Source organism: Pseudopodoces humilis, chromosome 1 (genome assembly GCF_049639895.1).
Source record: "Pseudopodoces humilis isolate 2021_Gansu_Grassland_sample_001 chromosome 1, ASM4963989v1, whole genome shotgun sequence".
Lineage (NCBI taxonomy): Eukaryota > Metazoa > Chordata > Aves > Passeriformes > Paridae > Pseudopodoces > Pseudopodoces humilis.
Window position 1 is genome coordinate 44,419,953 of NC_142200.1, and position 14,242 is coordinate 44,434,194.

At 39.6% G+C, this 14,242-nt stretch overlaps 1 protein-coding gene across 1 annotated transcript in view; it reads left to right on the forward strand.

The window, feature by feature from the left end:
* CDH2 (cadherin 2) overlaps positions 1–14,242 on the forward strand; it is a 114,977-nt gene that overhangs the window by 77,072 nt on the left and 23,663 nt on the right. The window contains exons 4-10 of the mRNA XM_005517203.3: positions 1,807–1,953; positions 3,018–3,173; positions 4,552–4,696; positions 5,747–5,919; positions 10,755–10,892; positions 11,269–11,454; positions 13,390–13,646. Coding sequence (XP_005517260.1) covers positions 1,807–1,953; positions 3,018–3,173; positions 4,552–4,696; positions 5,747–5,919; positions 10,755–10,892; positions 11,269–11,454; positions 13,390–13,646 — 1,202 coding nt within the window. The remainder of the gene's footprint in view (positions 1–1,806; positions 1,954–3,017; positions 3,174–4,551; positions 4,697–5,746; positions 5,920–10,754; positions 10,893–11,268; positions 11,455–13,389; positions 13,647–14,242) is intronic.

Below are 14,242 nucleotides of genomic sequence, written 5' to 3' on the forward strand. Positions count from 1 at the left end.
ATGAATGTATCTCCACAAACAGGCCTAAAAACAGGGGTTTGATTTTTGCCTGTCATGCACCTCTCCATGAACTAGCTTATTAATGGACACCTAGTGCATGCAAAGCTGGAGCTTTAAAAGGAACTCTGATAGTCTTTTATTCTATAGTTTTGCTGAGGCATGGAAAGACATGACTGTTTAACTATATAGGATTCTTTGTGTTGGAGCCTTTTGTTTGTGTAGCTTGAGATTTATACCTGAATTTAAGTCTCACACAGCCATTTCTTTATTTTAAATTGCTTGAAAGTATTACAGTATTTATTCAAGTGGTTAAATATAACCACAAAATAAACAAATCTGTGATAGAATGCATCAGTCACATTTATTAGATGGGAGCTGTAGATTTACAGCAGTAAGTAGGAAAGCACTTCTGGCAGGGAATATTGGCTTTGTCTTGTCCCGTCATAATCAAATTGGAGATTGTAAATTGTTCATGATTCCAGCACTACTTGGTAAGGAAGATAGTCTCCCTCTGCTGGAAGCTGCCACAGGATAAACCATGTACTGTAACAAAAATGAGACATAGCAATGTGCAGTTAGCAATGTATTTACTTTAGAAAAGCGTATTAGGATGTCTGCTTTTCTCTGTTATACTACCTGTTGCCTGCTGTTTCTTGCCTTTTCCTTAGTGAAGGATAAGTGCTGAGTTTACAGATAAGGAACAAAATTTATTCATAGATTAACATACCTGTAATAGGTACACATTAAAGATTTAAGCATAATGTTAAAATAGGTAATGTGGTTATGCAACACATTTTTCCTGAGAACACACGGGAGACCGCTGCTGTGTAATCCTCTGTTATTTGTTTGCTTACTTGGTGATTGTGTTAAATCTGCTAAGGCATGTTTTTAACAATGGAAATACTGTCACTTTGTTCATGGAAGCATAGTAAAAGAGCAGATGCTCAATGTGCCAGAGCATGCCCTGTTTATTCCAAAGACACTATTCAGGTATCCTTACCATCAACAGAATGTAGAGCCATAGAATCTGGCCTTCAGCTTGGGCATCTGTTCATACTTTGTGACATAGTTGCTTAGATTAAAAAAAAATGTTCTTCTTCTAAAATATTTCGAAAATGTTTTTGTCACCCTGTTCCCAACCTTAAGCAAGCTAGCTGTGTGTGCTGTCATCCAAAGGGTGAAATGACTGCAGATATAGAAGGGAGTAGGAAGGGAATGTTGACATCCAGGAGAGATTAATGCCCAGTGTGTAAAGTGGGTCATCTACTGCATCCATCATGGCTGACATAGGTTTAAAATAATTACAGCATTAATTCTATGGGATTTAATAGGGTCATAAATATTTGAGACATTCCTTACCAGTGTGTATTAAACTTCTCTTGGAACTCAAATTACATTATAGCACATCCAGATCTAAATTTAGTGTACAGTAGCACATTACCTGAACTGAAGCTCTAGCTAATGAGAAATACATAAAGGCATACTATTAAATTCTGCAAAATATGAACGACTTCTCAGAAAGTGCCAGATAGTTTACACAGTAGTGCCATGTTATAAATGGTTTATAATTCCCTTTCTCTTCCTAGTTAAGTAAGGAAAAAAAGGGTTCTTACAGTTTTGCAGTGCAGTTGTAAGTGGTATTGGTTATTTTCAAACTACACTGTGAATGCAAATAAAACAGCTCAATGAACACAGAGGAAAGACAGCCTTTCAGTCAATTATGTAATTGTACCTGAGTTACTTTATAATGTCTGCTAGTAATTCTCATTCTAACATGTGCTTAATTTTATCTTCTACCTGGGAAAGGACCAAAGGAAAATTGAAGAAATCATATTTCCATGGCAACAATACAAGCACAGCAGCCCTCTGAAGAGGCAGAAGAGAGACTGGGTTATTCCTCCAATCAACCTACCAGAAAATTCCAAAGGACCTTTTCCTCAGGAATTAGTTAGGGTAAGAAAGTTAATAGAAGTGTGGTTTCAGTGTCCCTCAGAGAGCTCTTGAAGAGATTTTGTGTAAATGATGTCTTGTTCATCGTCCAGACATTGATCAGAGTCTTTTGGGCTGGTTTATTATTGCTACCTCTGCATTGCATGCTGGGATACATCTAATTTCCTGGGGTTTAACTTGTTCCTGTGCATCTGTACTGGTAGAAGATGACCTTGTTTTGGGTGGTAAGTGATCTCTGCTGGTTCAGGAGTTCTCCAGTCTCCTGCACTGAGTTCTCTGCCTGGAAAATGGTGTGGGAGTGAGCAGGAAGCAGAGTGCACCAAAGGAAACCAAAGGAAATGGGATCTGATGGGGTGAGGACAGCAGCTGTTCCACAGGATTCTGCTGCCCAGAAGTGGCCACTGCAAGGAGCCAAGCACCTCTTCTGGGCTGGCTTCCAACCATGGTACTGGCTAGTCATGATCAATTTGTTGGAACTTGGCAGAAATTAGCCCAAGCTGATAGGACACAGTTTCACTGTTCTGTTTTATGTGCGTGCTGGTGATTCAGCTGCTTCTCACAGATGCATTGCCCTTCAGTTGTTTCCTTGGAATATGAAACAATTTCAGTCTTTAAGCAAAAATGGCAAGTTTCTAAAGAGCTGGCCTGTAATGGAAGAGAGCCTGTAGCTTTGGGCTGGGAAGGTATAGGGGAAGGGGAAAAACACAAACCAGACTTTTAATTTCATGTGTAATTTTATCATAGTATGTGTTTTATCAAAGACCTTGACAATTCTGCTTAAGGTAAAAGTACTTGCTTGTTTTTGCTTAACACAAATAATTTTTATTCTGAGAAATAAACAGAGATAAAATTATGTTCCTGAATATCCTTTGACCTGTTGCTAGCAAAGAGTGCTGCTGAAAACTTCAGACTTTATACCAACTCTGTACCATTTCCTGAATAATTACTTTTGCAAGTACAGCTTAAGGAGCAAGGAGAAAATAAATAGAGCTGCTGCTTGTCTCTGCAACAGTCCCATACAGCACTTGTTTGTAGCTAATGTAAACTTCATCTTTTTTGACACACAGATTAGGTCTGATCGTGATAAAAGCCTCTCGCTACGGTACAGTGTGACTGGCCCAGGAGCTGACCAGCCTCCAACAGGCATCTTCATCATCAACCCCATCTCAGGACAGCTGTCTGTGACAAAGCCTTTAGACCGGGAGCAGATTGCTTCTTTTCATGTAAGAGTTTAATTTACCATAAATCAGATTATCAAATTGAAGACGAACATCTGCTTCAAACATGACTTGAGCAGCCAGCATTTAGTTTTGCACGAGATATGATTTGAAGAGTTTGTAGCAGATTTGTATTTATTGTACTTAATAAGGCTATCTCTTACTATATTTAAGCAGCTTAAATACATTAACATACGTAAACAGTGATTAAATGTATTTAGATAAATTTTAAAAGATTGAAATATGGATACTGTAGCTTATATTTCAAGTACAGGCCATTGATCACAGTCTCCACTGAACTGTATACTTTCCAAAAGTTTATTTTTAATTCAGCAACTTAAATTAGGATGTGACTGCTGTTAGAATTGCAGCAGCTGTGATTTGAGAAATGGATGGGAAGAATAACGTACCAATTTTTATTTTAGGGGCAAATCTAAGCATTTTAATAGAATTGTAAATTAGGCCTGTCAGCTTATGAAAATGATATTCTTTGCTCTGACGAAATTGACAAAGTAGACCACAGATTCCAGTAGCAGTGGAAAAGGAAAGTTTCAAGGAATAGGGGGAGAGCAGGCTGTGACCTGAAGTTTGCTGTGCTTTTGGGAAGCCATGCTGAAATCACCCAGCTGCTGGAGAAAGTTTTCCAGCGTGCTGTGGATTAAAACACTCCTTGCCTAGTGCTCTGGGGAGCCCTTTGAGTGCTGCTCCCAAACAGAGGACACAGCAGGAGGAATCTAGGGGGGAAGTGTGGGTGAAAGGCTCCCTCAAACAACAGCTCTGGCATCCATAATATTTTAACTGAGCATTTGACATTGGCAATTCAGGGTTTGCTGACAAAGGAATTTACATTTGTATGAGTCATTTCCAGAGTGGTGAGATAATAATGCCATCTTGCTGCTTTCTAGCAGTTTTGTAGCCATAAGATACGTGTGTGTGTGTGTATATATATATATATACATATATATATGATGGGCATCAGCAGGACTGCTGTAGAGGGAGAAAGTTGCTCTTTTCCCCAACAATGACCACGCTCTGGTCTGAATGCACAGATTTACATTTAAATCTGCATATTTTTAGAGAATGTTTTCTAATAGTCATTATTAAAACCAGAATTCTGTATGACAGTAGGCACTAGTAGTAATCAAAATTACATGATGTAAAATAATTTTCATCAAATCAGAGAAGGAAATCTGCAACTTAGAATAGTCTGAACATCAGTTTCATTAACAACTTGGAAATTGAAATGGTCCATATGAGGGAGCAGTGGCAAATAACAAAATACACTGAGCTAAAAATGTCTGGTGTGAAACTTCCTGTCACTATTATTATATCTATTTGCACCTGTACATTGTTCAAATTATAATACTTTCAATGACTTTTGCAGCTGAGAGCACATGCAGTGGATGTAAATGGAAACCAGGTGGAAAATCCTATTGACATTGTTATTAATGTCATTGACATGAATGACAATAGACCTGAATTCTTACACCAAGTTTGGAATGGGACAGTCCCTGAGGGCTCAAAGCCAGGTAATACATGGGCTTTTGGGAGGCAGAGGTATTATTTTGAAGTATCATATTTACAGTATGATTTTGAAGGTGTGATGAAGGGGATACCTTCAGACTTTGTAATACTTCGAAAGGTGTCTTTAGTGTGATGAGCAAAATCTCAGATATTGTCCTCTTACTTAACCCTATTTTTAATGCACTTTGTAGCATGCTGGGATTCATTTCCAAAAGGCAAAATTGCTATGTACATGAACTAAAACCAGGGGAGGCTTTAAGAATTCGACTTCTGGTTCATGGTTTTCAAAATCCTAATTGTAACATCACAGTTCTTACATTTATTTTTATGATAGACATTGATGTTCGTTTAGTTGACAGGTCAGGGTATAAGAGACTTCCGAAATGTCACTAGATCCGGTTCTAGTTCTGATTCCCAGAGGCTTTGCAAATACTGGGGTTTGAAATCATGTCATTTGAATTCTTGAGAAAACTTAAGTGTTGTTCAGATCTCATTAAAATTCTGATCAGCTCAGACTAAAGTTTGCACTAAGCTGAAACCACTTCCTTAATTTGTCAGAAGTGCAAAATGAAAGGTTAGCACCAGAAGTGTTTTCTAACTTTGCAGTGTTTACTTGGCATTTGAGATCTCAAAGACTTCTGAGAGAGTATTATTTATATTGATTTTCAGTCACTATCAGTATGTCCACCAATTCTGAACAATAAGTATATTTCCTTTGGCCCAATTAATAACATAAGTATCTAAACATGAGATGTTCTCTTGTTACAGAAATGTTATTTGTGGCAGAACTGTAGGATTTCATTGTTTATGTAACTTCTTCAGTTATAAGCAAATCTAGTCTTTTATAAACATAGAGTATTTTTATCTCCTCTTATGTATTTTAATTACTCTGTTGGTGAATCTTGAGTTTAGCCAGTTTGTTTTAAGTAAAGAAGGAATGTGCAGATTTTACCAAAAGAAATACGTGCTTTGACCACTGCTTGTAAAGTGATCTTGTATAATCTGATCTGAGTGTAAACTGTTTATATAACACCAATTATTTATCCTGCTGCTAGGTACCTATGTGATGACTGTTACTGCCATCGATGCTGATGATCCCAACACCCAGAATGGGATGCTGAGATACAGAATCTTGTCACAGGCCCCGAGCAGCCCCTCTCCAAACATGTTTACAATCAACAACGAAACTGGTGACATTATCACTGTAGCAGCTGGGCTTGACAGAGAGGTATGGCAGGTCTTAATCCCACGGGCTGGGTTGCACTTAATATTGTGAAGATGCATGGCTCGGGAGTGTGGGTGGATGAAGGGCTGGACATGAGCTGACAATGTGCACCTGCAGGCAGCCATATCCAGGGCTGCATCAGAAGCAGCATGGCCAGCAGGGCAAGGGAAGTAATCCTCCTCCTCTGTTCTGCTCCTGTGAGACCCCACCTGGAGTGCTCATCGAGATCTGGGGTTCTCAGCATGGGAAATACATAACCTGCCTGGAGTCCAGGGAAGGGATGTGAAGATCATCAGAAGATTGGAGCACCTCTCCTATGAAGATAGGCTGAGGGAGCTGAGACTGTTTAGCCTGGAGAAGAGAAGGCTCTGGGGAGACATTATTGCTCCCTTAGAGTACCTAAATGGGGCCTACATACTGGAGCAGGGATTTTAATAAGGGCATATAGGGATAGGACAAGGGGCCATGACTATAAACAGAAAGCAGGTACATTTAGATCAGAAAAGGGAAGAAATTCCTTACTGTGAAGGTGGTAAGACACAGGAAGAAGTTGCCCAGAGAAATTGTGGATGCCCCATCCCTGGGAGTGTTCAAGGAGGAGGTTGGATGGTGTTCTGAGCAACCTGGTGTAGTTGGAGGTGTCCCTGCCCAGGGCTAGGTGTCTGCAACTAGATGGTCTTTAAGGTCACTTCTAGTCCAGACAATTTCATGAAATTGTGAAATATTTGTCCCCCTCCTCAGTCTTAACTTACTCCCTTTCCTTACCCTGTTGACACTGGTCATTGTCTTAGACCCATTGTACAAAACTCTGAGAAAATAATGTTAAGGATGACAATTGGACCTACATATTCTATACATGTAGTTACTCTTGGCTATGTGGGGTCAAGGAAGGGATCTTGTCCCATAAGCCTGTTTACACTTAAGAAAGAGGTACACACTAAAAAAGCAGAGCAATGCAATAGTAATAATAATAATGATAAAAAGAAATAATATGTCAGTAATTCATTGCTACATGCTGAGCAAGGTCCATCCTGTCGAGGCAGTTCTTCACTGTGCCCACCACTGGAGAAGGAGCGTGCCAGATCCTCTGCTCTGATTCACCCATCTGTGAGGTTGGGAATAAAAATATTTCCCTCCAAACTCCAAATCTGTCACACTAACTGTGCTTTTAAACCGCTTGAAAACTTCACAGGAGATAAGCAATATTTTATAAACAAGCTATAAAATCCAAACAAATCTCTTTTGAATACATCTTGTTTCAACTTCTGTATTACTAACCTCATTTTAGCTCATTAAATCCAAAGTACTGGATCTGCTGTTCATCTTTTAGCTGCTTGTTTATAGTTATTTAAAATGGAGAATAAAAACGCTTTCTGAAGTTCTGCGTTTTCTATTAATATTCTGATGCATTTCAGTTTGAAAGGGGCAATCAGAAGATTTGAAAAGATAAACAGACTGTTAGATATTGCAATTAATTTTTGAGGTTTTATTAACATTCACTCTATTTAAGTTGGTTTTGAAAAGAAGGGATTTGAGCAAAGGAAAACCCTGAACTTTACAGTATTGCCCTATTAAATTAAAAGAATGATGGGCAGCTTTGCCCTTGTTTTTAAAATCCCTTGGTCATCTTTGACAGATGAACTTTCAGAAGGACATAGCGATAATTCTTGAGGTTTTATTACTTGGTGACTAGCTATACTGGAGGGATTTAACTCGGAAGAAACCAGCTGCTTGTGGAGCTTAGACCCTCACATTAACAGTTGGAAAAGCCTTGTCATTCACCATCAGTTTTCCTGATGGATCACTCTGCTGATACCCAAATGGGTATATATAAACATTTCTTGAACATGTTGGATATTAATGATTAGTGTTAAATCATTCAAATATTAAATTAGACTAATATGAAATAAAATTGTTTCCTTCCCAAGCTTTGCTTCCTCCATTTCCTGAGTCATTTTGTGGAAGCCAATTAAATTAAAATGACTGGGAGTCTAGAGAGCCAAAGCTCAATCGTCTTATGACAGTGGGCCAGGGAGTGCCTTGCTGTCTATGTACCCCAGCTGGTCTGCCTGCTTCTGCCTTTCCACTCTTTTCTACAAGTCTTATCTCTCTTTATAAAGCTCTAATTAAAGTCATAAAATACTACACAGAATTTTAAATTCTTAAATAATGTGACACATTTTTTATGGGAGCATAAGTGTTGTAGGCATTTAAAAAAATAAAAAGTGGTTCCTCTGATAGGATTCCTCATCTGCTGGTATTTTAGATTAACATGCACAATGCATTATCTATGCTAACATGCACAGGAGGAGATTTGCTTAGGTAAGGAAACTCAGCTTAAGGCAGAAGAAATCTTTCATTTGTTATCTCAAAAGATGCTGTTTCATGAGATCCAGCTGCTCTTATTTCTTCCATTACTGCTGTGGAATTCACTTCAGCATTAAAACATCTGCCTTAGTGCTGGAGGTGCTGAAGAAGTCAGGCAGGGTACTTAAATTTACACACTGACATTCCTGCCTCACGTGAGGTTAATTCAGTGAAGTGCTCTTTTATTTGGCCTGTGTTGAAGTGGAAAGATGTGGACTGATGAGGTCTGCGTTCTTTCTTGAAGCTGCCAGATCGCTTTTGGATGTGTTGCTGCTAAGTCTCAGTGCAGGCTGCTGACACATGCTCCACAGCTTATTCCTGGCTGCTTCTCAAACCACAATAAAAAGAGGAGACCCACCTCCCCCAATTTCCCCATGCTTGGAGAGTTGTGTGCATGTTGATTTCTGAAATTTCACTCTCAGCAGTTGATCTGCTATATGTGAGTGCTGGGAAGAGGGGAAAAAATACAAAGAACCAAATGAAAACACTGATATGCAGTCTTTTGGGGCACTTCCTGGGCAAGTTTTTAGTGTGCTGGTTCTGTTGGAATTAAGTAAGATGATTGTAAGGAAGCCGAGTCTCTGTGTAATAATAATGGAGTTTCCTTAATGAAATTTGCTTCCTGGGATCAATGTGTTAAGACCCAGATGAATCAGAAGCACCTGCTGTTTCAATAACATAGAATCATGTGGCAGTGAGATTTGCTTCAATACTGCTTTAGATTTTATTGCTTCACAGTAAGTAAAGTATGATTTTTTCCTAGATGAAAGTGGTAAAAGTATTTCTTTGATTCCCTCATGGCTGCTACTCTTGTTGGTGTCATGAAGGAAATCTTTAGGATATTTAAAGCCTTTTGAAGGTCAGTTTGTAAGTATATTTTCTAAGCCAGAATTCATATATATATACACACACATATATATATATATATGTATATATATATATATGTAAAGAATTGTGGGATACATTTATAGCAGTACACTTTTGGGGTGTCTTGTAAGGGTTTTATTGTAAGAGGGTATGAGCATAAATCATTATCTTCAATGGGAGATAAAGATCCATACAGCTTATTTTAAAAACTTTCTATTCTGTGACTCATAGTTGCTGCTTGGAAATGTGCAGTGTTTAACCTCTTATGTCTGTCGTACTGTCTGGCCAAAGTTTGAAAGAAAGCTAAATACTATCAGTGGAATTATCCCTGCTTATTTTTTGTATCAATACCTGTAATTCCTTTTTGTTAATGGTGTTACTCTAGGGGTGTCCTGCTTAGGGTCAGGAGTTGGACTCCCTGATCCTTATGGGTTCATTCCAACTCAGCATGTTTCATGATTCTATAAATTGTTTCCATGAGAAGTAATCTGTCATATACCCCACTCTTTAAACAGGGGAAGAAAATAACGTACTAAGTGGGGGGAAAAAAACCCAAAGCATAAAAATAGACTCTTCTTTAAATATTTTTATTTTGCCAAAAGGTTTTTGCCAGTGTTAGTAAGCCATTTGTGAAAGTGCTGTTTCAAAGTAATAGCAGTTCCTTATGTTCATGTCCTTTATTTTGGGAAGAACTGAATGGTAACACTTCTCTCTGAAGAAGGACAATGAACTGGTAAATGAAGGAGCATGTGCAATATTTGAGAGCAATGAGTTAAAATAAACTTCACAGCAATTCTATAAAGAAAACATCTTTATGGTTTTCTTTTTTTTTTTTTTTTTCAATGGAACCGTGCTTGTGTTGTTTTAAACAGCTCACCAGGCTGAGGTGGGGTCTCTGCCAGGCGTTTCTGGTGCTTAGGGACCCTGGCCCCACTCCAGCTGTGAGGGGGGAGCGAGTGCCCGGCTCAAGGGCCGTTAGTGGCAGTGGGGAGAGAGGGGGCCCATGGCTGCCGTACTTGGCCAGGGTGTTTTAACATTTATGGAAATAGCCTGCTTGGTGCTTCCCTCCCCCTTTCTCCCAGTGCCCTTACTTGTCTCTGTTGGCCTCGACATCTTTGGTTTCCATAGAGATCACAAGAAGTTGCAGCAGCAGTTTTATACTCAGGCTTGGCTGAAACAAAACCTTGGCAGTTGTGGCCGTTTGGCCGACAAACCTACCTTGGCTCAGTGCTCTCAAATGCTTTTGAGGACTTTTCCTTGTTTTAGTATAAGGTGCACTCTGGTTCTCTTTTCACCATTTGAAAAGCGTTGTTAAACCTGTGATCATGCGTTAACTGTCTAAAGTGGTTTGATTTATAGAGTAGGAAGCAGTCGGCCTGTCCTTACCTTGCTGCTCTTTGAAGAAAGTCAAACTGTAGTTTGATATAAGCAATCTGCTGCTGTATTCTTGTGGCACAAACTTTGCTCCTGTCATTTTGGGTGATGTGAACTAGAATAAACTGTGATGGGCTCCATTGCTTGGTGGAGCACAATTTTGGGAACACCTGTTGTCCTATGGTAATGTTAGTTTTGTCTAAAACTTACGTTGTCATTTTGTGTTTTAGAAAGTACAACAATATACATTAATAATTCAAGCTACGGACATGGAAGGAAACCCAACATATGGTCTTTCAAACACAGCAACTGCTGTCATCGCTGTGACAGATGTCAATGACAATCCTCCAGAGTTCACTGCCATGACTGTAAGTACAGGATAGGAGTTACTGAAGGATGTGCGTATTTATAACCATTCTCTTGTTTCTCTCATTGTATTCACAGAGAGTAAATATTTATTACTTATTAAATACCATACTGGCAGGCAAAATCAAAATATGTGCAGAATATATATCCCTTACACACAGTGTTCTGCTTTTGACCAAAAGGCAAAAGCCAACAAGGGAATCAAGCCATTGGTTCTCTGGATGGCCTCAGGTAAATTTCAACTAAACTAAAAAATTAGATAAATTATCAGAGCTCCAGTGAAGAGAGATGGGCCGCCCTGCTTTGATGAGTGTTCAGCCTGGTGTGGCTCTGGCATGCTCCTCCAGATGAGGCAGAGTGTTTCCATGGTTTTTGCAGTTCTACGGGGAAGTACCAGAAAACAGGGTGGATGTGATCGTGGCGAATCTGACGGTGACAGATAAGGACCAGCCGCACACGCCGGCATGGAATGCGCTGTACCGAATGACTGGGGGAGACCCGACGGGCCGCTTCACCATCCTCACCGATCCCAACAGCAACGATGGGCTGGTCACTGTCGTAAAGGTAAGGCATGCTTGTGTGTTAGAGAATTCAGCAGAGATGGAACAAGTGGGAGAACACTGAACGGGGGGAAATGTGAATTCCTGAGGCAGCCATGAACCTGGAGTAAAATGGATGCTCCCTTTCTTGTGGAATCGAGTAACCTGTCTCTTCAAATGTTGCTTTGCTTATGCTATCAGTAGTATTCCACCTGCTCAGCTTTAAAAATCAGGCTAGGTTATTAGAAATCAGAAATCTTGAATCTTTGTTTGCTAAAAGTTAAAAATTACTCTGTGAAAAAGTGTTGGCTTAGTATTTTTTGCTAGTGTAAAGGAACAACTTCCTAACTCCTCATTTAGTAGTCACGCGTGTTGTCTGCACATTTTATGTCAAGATGTTCCATTAAGGAACAGATACAGGCAGTCAAAGCACAATCAGAGAGGAAAAAATGATAGGTGGGAGGGTATTTCTACAGAAGTCATTTAAAGACTGGCTATTTTTAAAACCTCATTTGAATACCTTTTATGGAATAACCTGTCTATCTTCATTGTCTAACCAACACAGCCCTGTGTTGAGGGATGTCTTATTTCAAGTGATAACAGTGTGGTTCTATAATTAAACCTGCCAGGCAGTAGCCACTTTTCCTCATGACCTTCTGATAAATGTCTCAACACTGAGTTGGCCTGCTCTGGTTTTGGCTGATCCGTTTCAAAGTCAAGTGTCCAATGCCAGTAATTTAATTTGGAAATTAAAAAATTCACTTTTTCTTTTCTTTCTTTTTTTTTTTTCTGTTTTGTTTTGTTGGGTTTTGTTTTGTTGTTGTTGTTTTTCTATTTTGTTTGCTTTCATTTCATTTTATTTAATTTCATTTAATTTCATTTTGATTCATTTAATTTAATTTAGTTTTATTTTAGTCTGCCCAGTATCTAGGTGACAAAAAGATACAATCTACAAATAGTATTAATGGTAATTCACACTAGGCTTTTTTAAGAACTGTCCCTGGTTTATAACTGCTCTTCCCCAGAGGTACCAATTCTTGCACTGCAGCCTTCCAGGAAGATTTATGTGAGTGTCTGTGCTTTTTAGCACTCCTTTAAGTGCCCAGACATGGGAAGAGTTGGAAACCTGCCTACTGTTTTTATTGGCAGTGCAATGAGTTGATCTGTCAACCTGTAATGAGGATTAGAATGTCTCTTGTCACTTACTTCATACTGTCACATGCCAACTGCCCCAGTAAGGTACAGGGTTTTCTTCCAGTCTGGGATCTGTGTGAGTAGTACAGTGCATAGTACAAAGGCAAATCCTGTCTCCAGGAATGCCTCAACCCTGTGCAGCATGACAGAGGAACTCCAGATTCACACTCCTTAAATTGGACTTCTGGCTCAGTGAGGAAATCTCCAAACTGAAGGTTGTCTTTACTGGGAAGATGGAAGCTGTAGGTATACCAGAAATGAGGTTGGCTGGGATTACCAAGAGTCTTTCTAATGAGATGTTGAGGGCATGAGAATCTCTGATCTATGGGAAAAGCTATAGTCAGGAACTTGTTTGAAGGAAACTTTCATGCCTCTAACAGAAAGAGGCAGCTTTCTGTCCCCAGGAGAGATCATCAGGAGGCACATGTGAGTGCCTGTCACAAAGGTGGGAGCTTCTTCATCATTTTGTGATTCAAGTATTTGTTTCATCATTTGTCTCTAATGGCAGTAGCACAGTAGGTTAAATCCAGGAATGACAAGGTTTCTAGCTCTTCTGACTTGAAAACTGCTCCTGCTGCTGCTAAGCAAGACCCCAGCATATGGGATTGTGCTGAGGTGATGGTGTGCTCTCTTCAGACTGTGTGCTCATTTCTGATAGAAGCAGTACAAGTAGTCTTCTGGAACATGCTTTAAATTTAAAATGTCATTGTGTGTCCGTTGCTGCTGTGAGTAAACATTAACGCTTCCTGCTCTTTGCTCTTCCCAGCCTATTGACTTCGAGACCAACAGGATGTTTGTACTTACCGTAGCTGCAGAAAACCAAGTGCCTTTGGCTAAGGGGATTCAGCATCCTCCTCAGTCAACAGCAACCGTGTCCATTACGGTCATTGATGTGAATGAGAGCCCATATTTTGTTCCAAACCCCAAGCTCGTGCGTCAGGAAGAAGGGCTGATGGCTGGTAGCATGCTGACAACTTTCACTGCGCAGGACCCGGATCGTTACATGCAGCAAACGTCTCTAAGGTCTATATAAGCATTTTGCAATGTCTGTGTTATGGAATGGGTGGGGAGCAAAGAGATGACGTGTGAAACGACTCTATGTACCATAGCGCGCAGCTATCCCAACACATCTGTGGGTTTTGTGCAGCTCTCTCCAAAGGGATTTTTGGCTGTAGGGAAGGTGAACTGCCCAGTATTCATAGGTGTGTAAGCTGGGTCATTTTCTCATCCTAAGTCCCGTTTCATCAAGATAGAATGCAGTTATGCATCTGTGGTAAAGTATATGTTCTATCCTGACAAATTCGGTCAGAGCAGACATGTGCTTCTGTGAACTAAGATCATTTGCAATTAAAATTCACCAGTAGTTTTCACATGGCAACAAAACCGGACTGTTGATGAAATCTGAATGTTTTTCTTTTTTCTCCAGCAGTGCAAAGTGGTGGTGATCTGTCTGTGGTCTCTTGTACTGATAGCTATCATCATAATTTGATCATAATTTTTCTTACATTTAACACTTTTCTACATGAGCATGCCTCATATAAGACATGGTCATTAGCTACAAAACTAAGGCTGTGACTGCCCAAGGGTCAGGACTCACCTTATCCAGCTTTTTTTTTTTA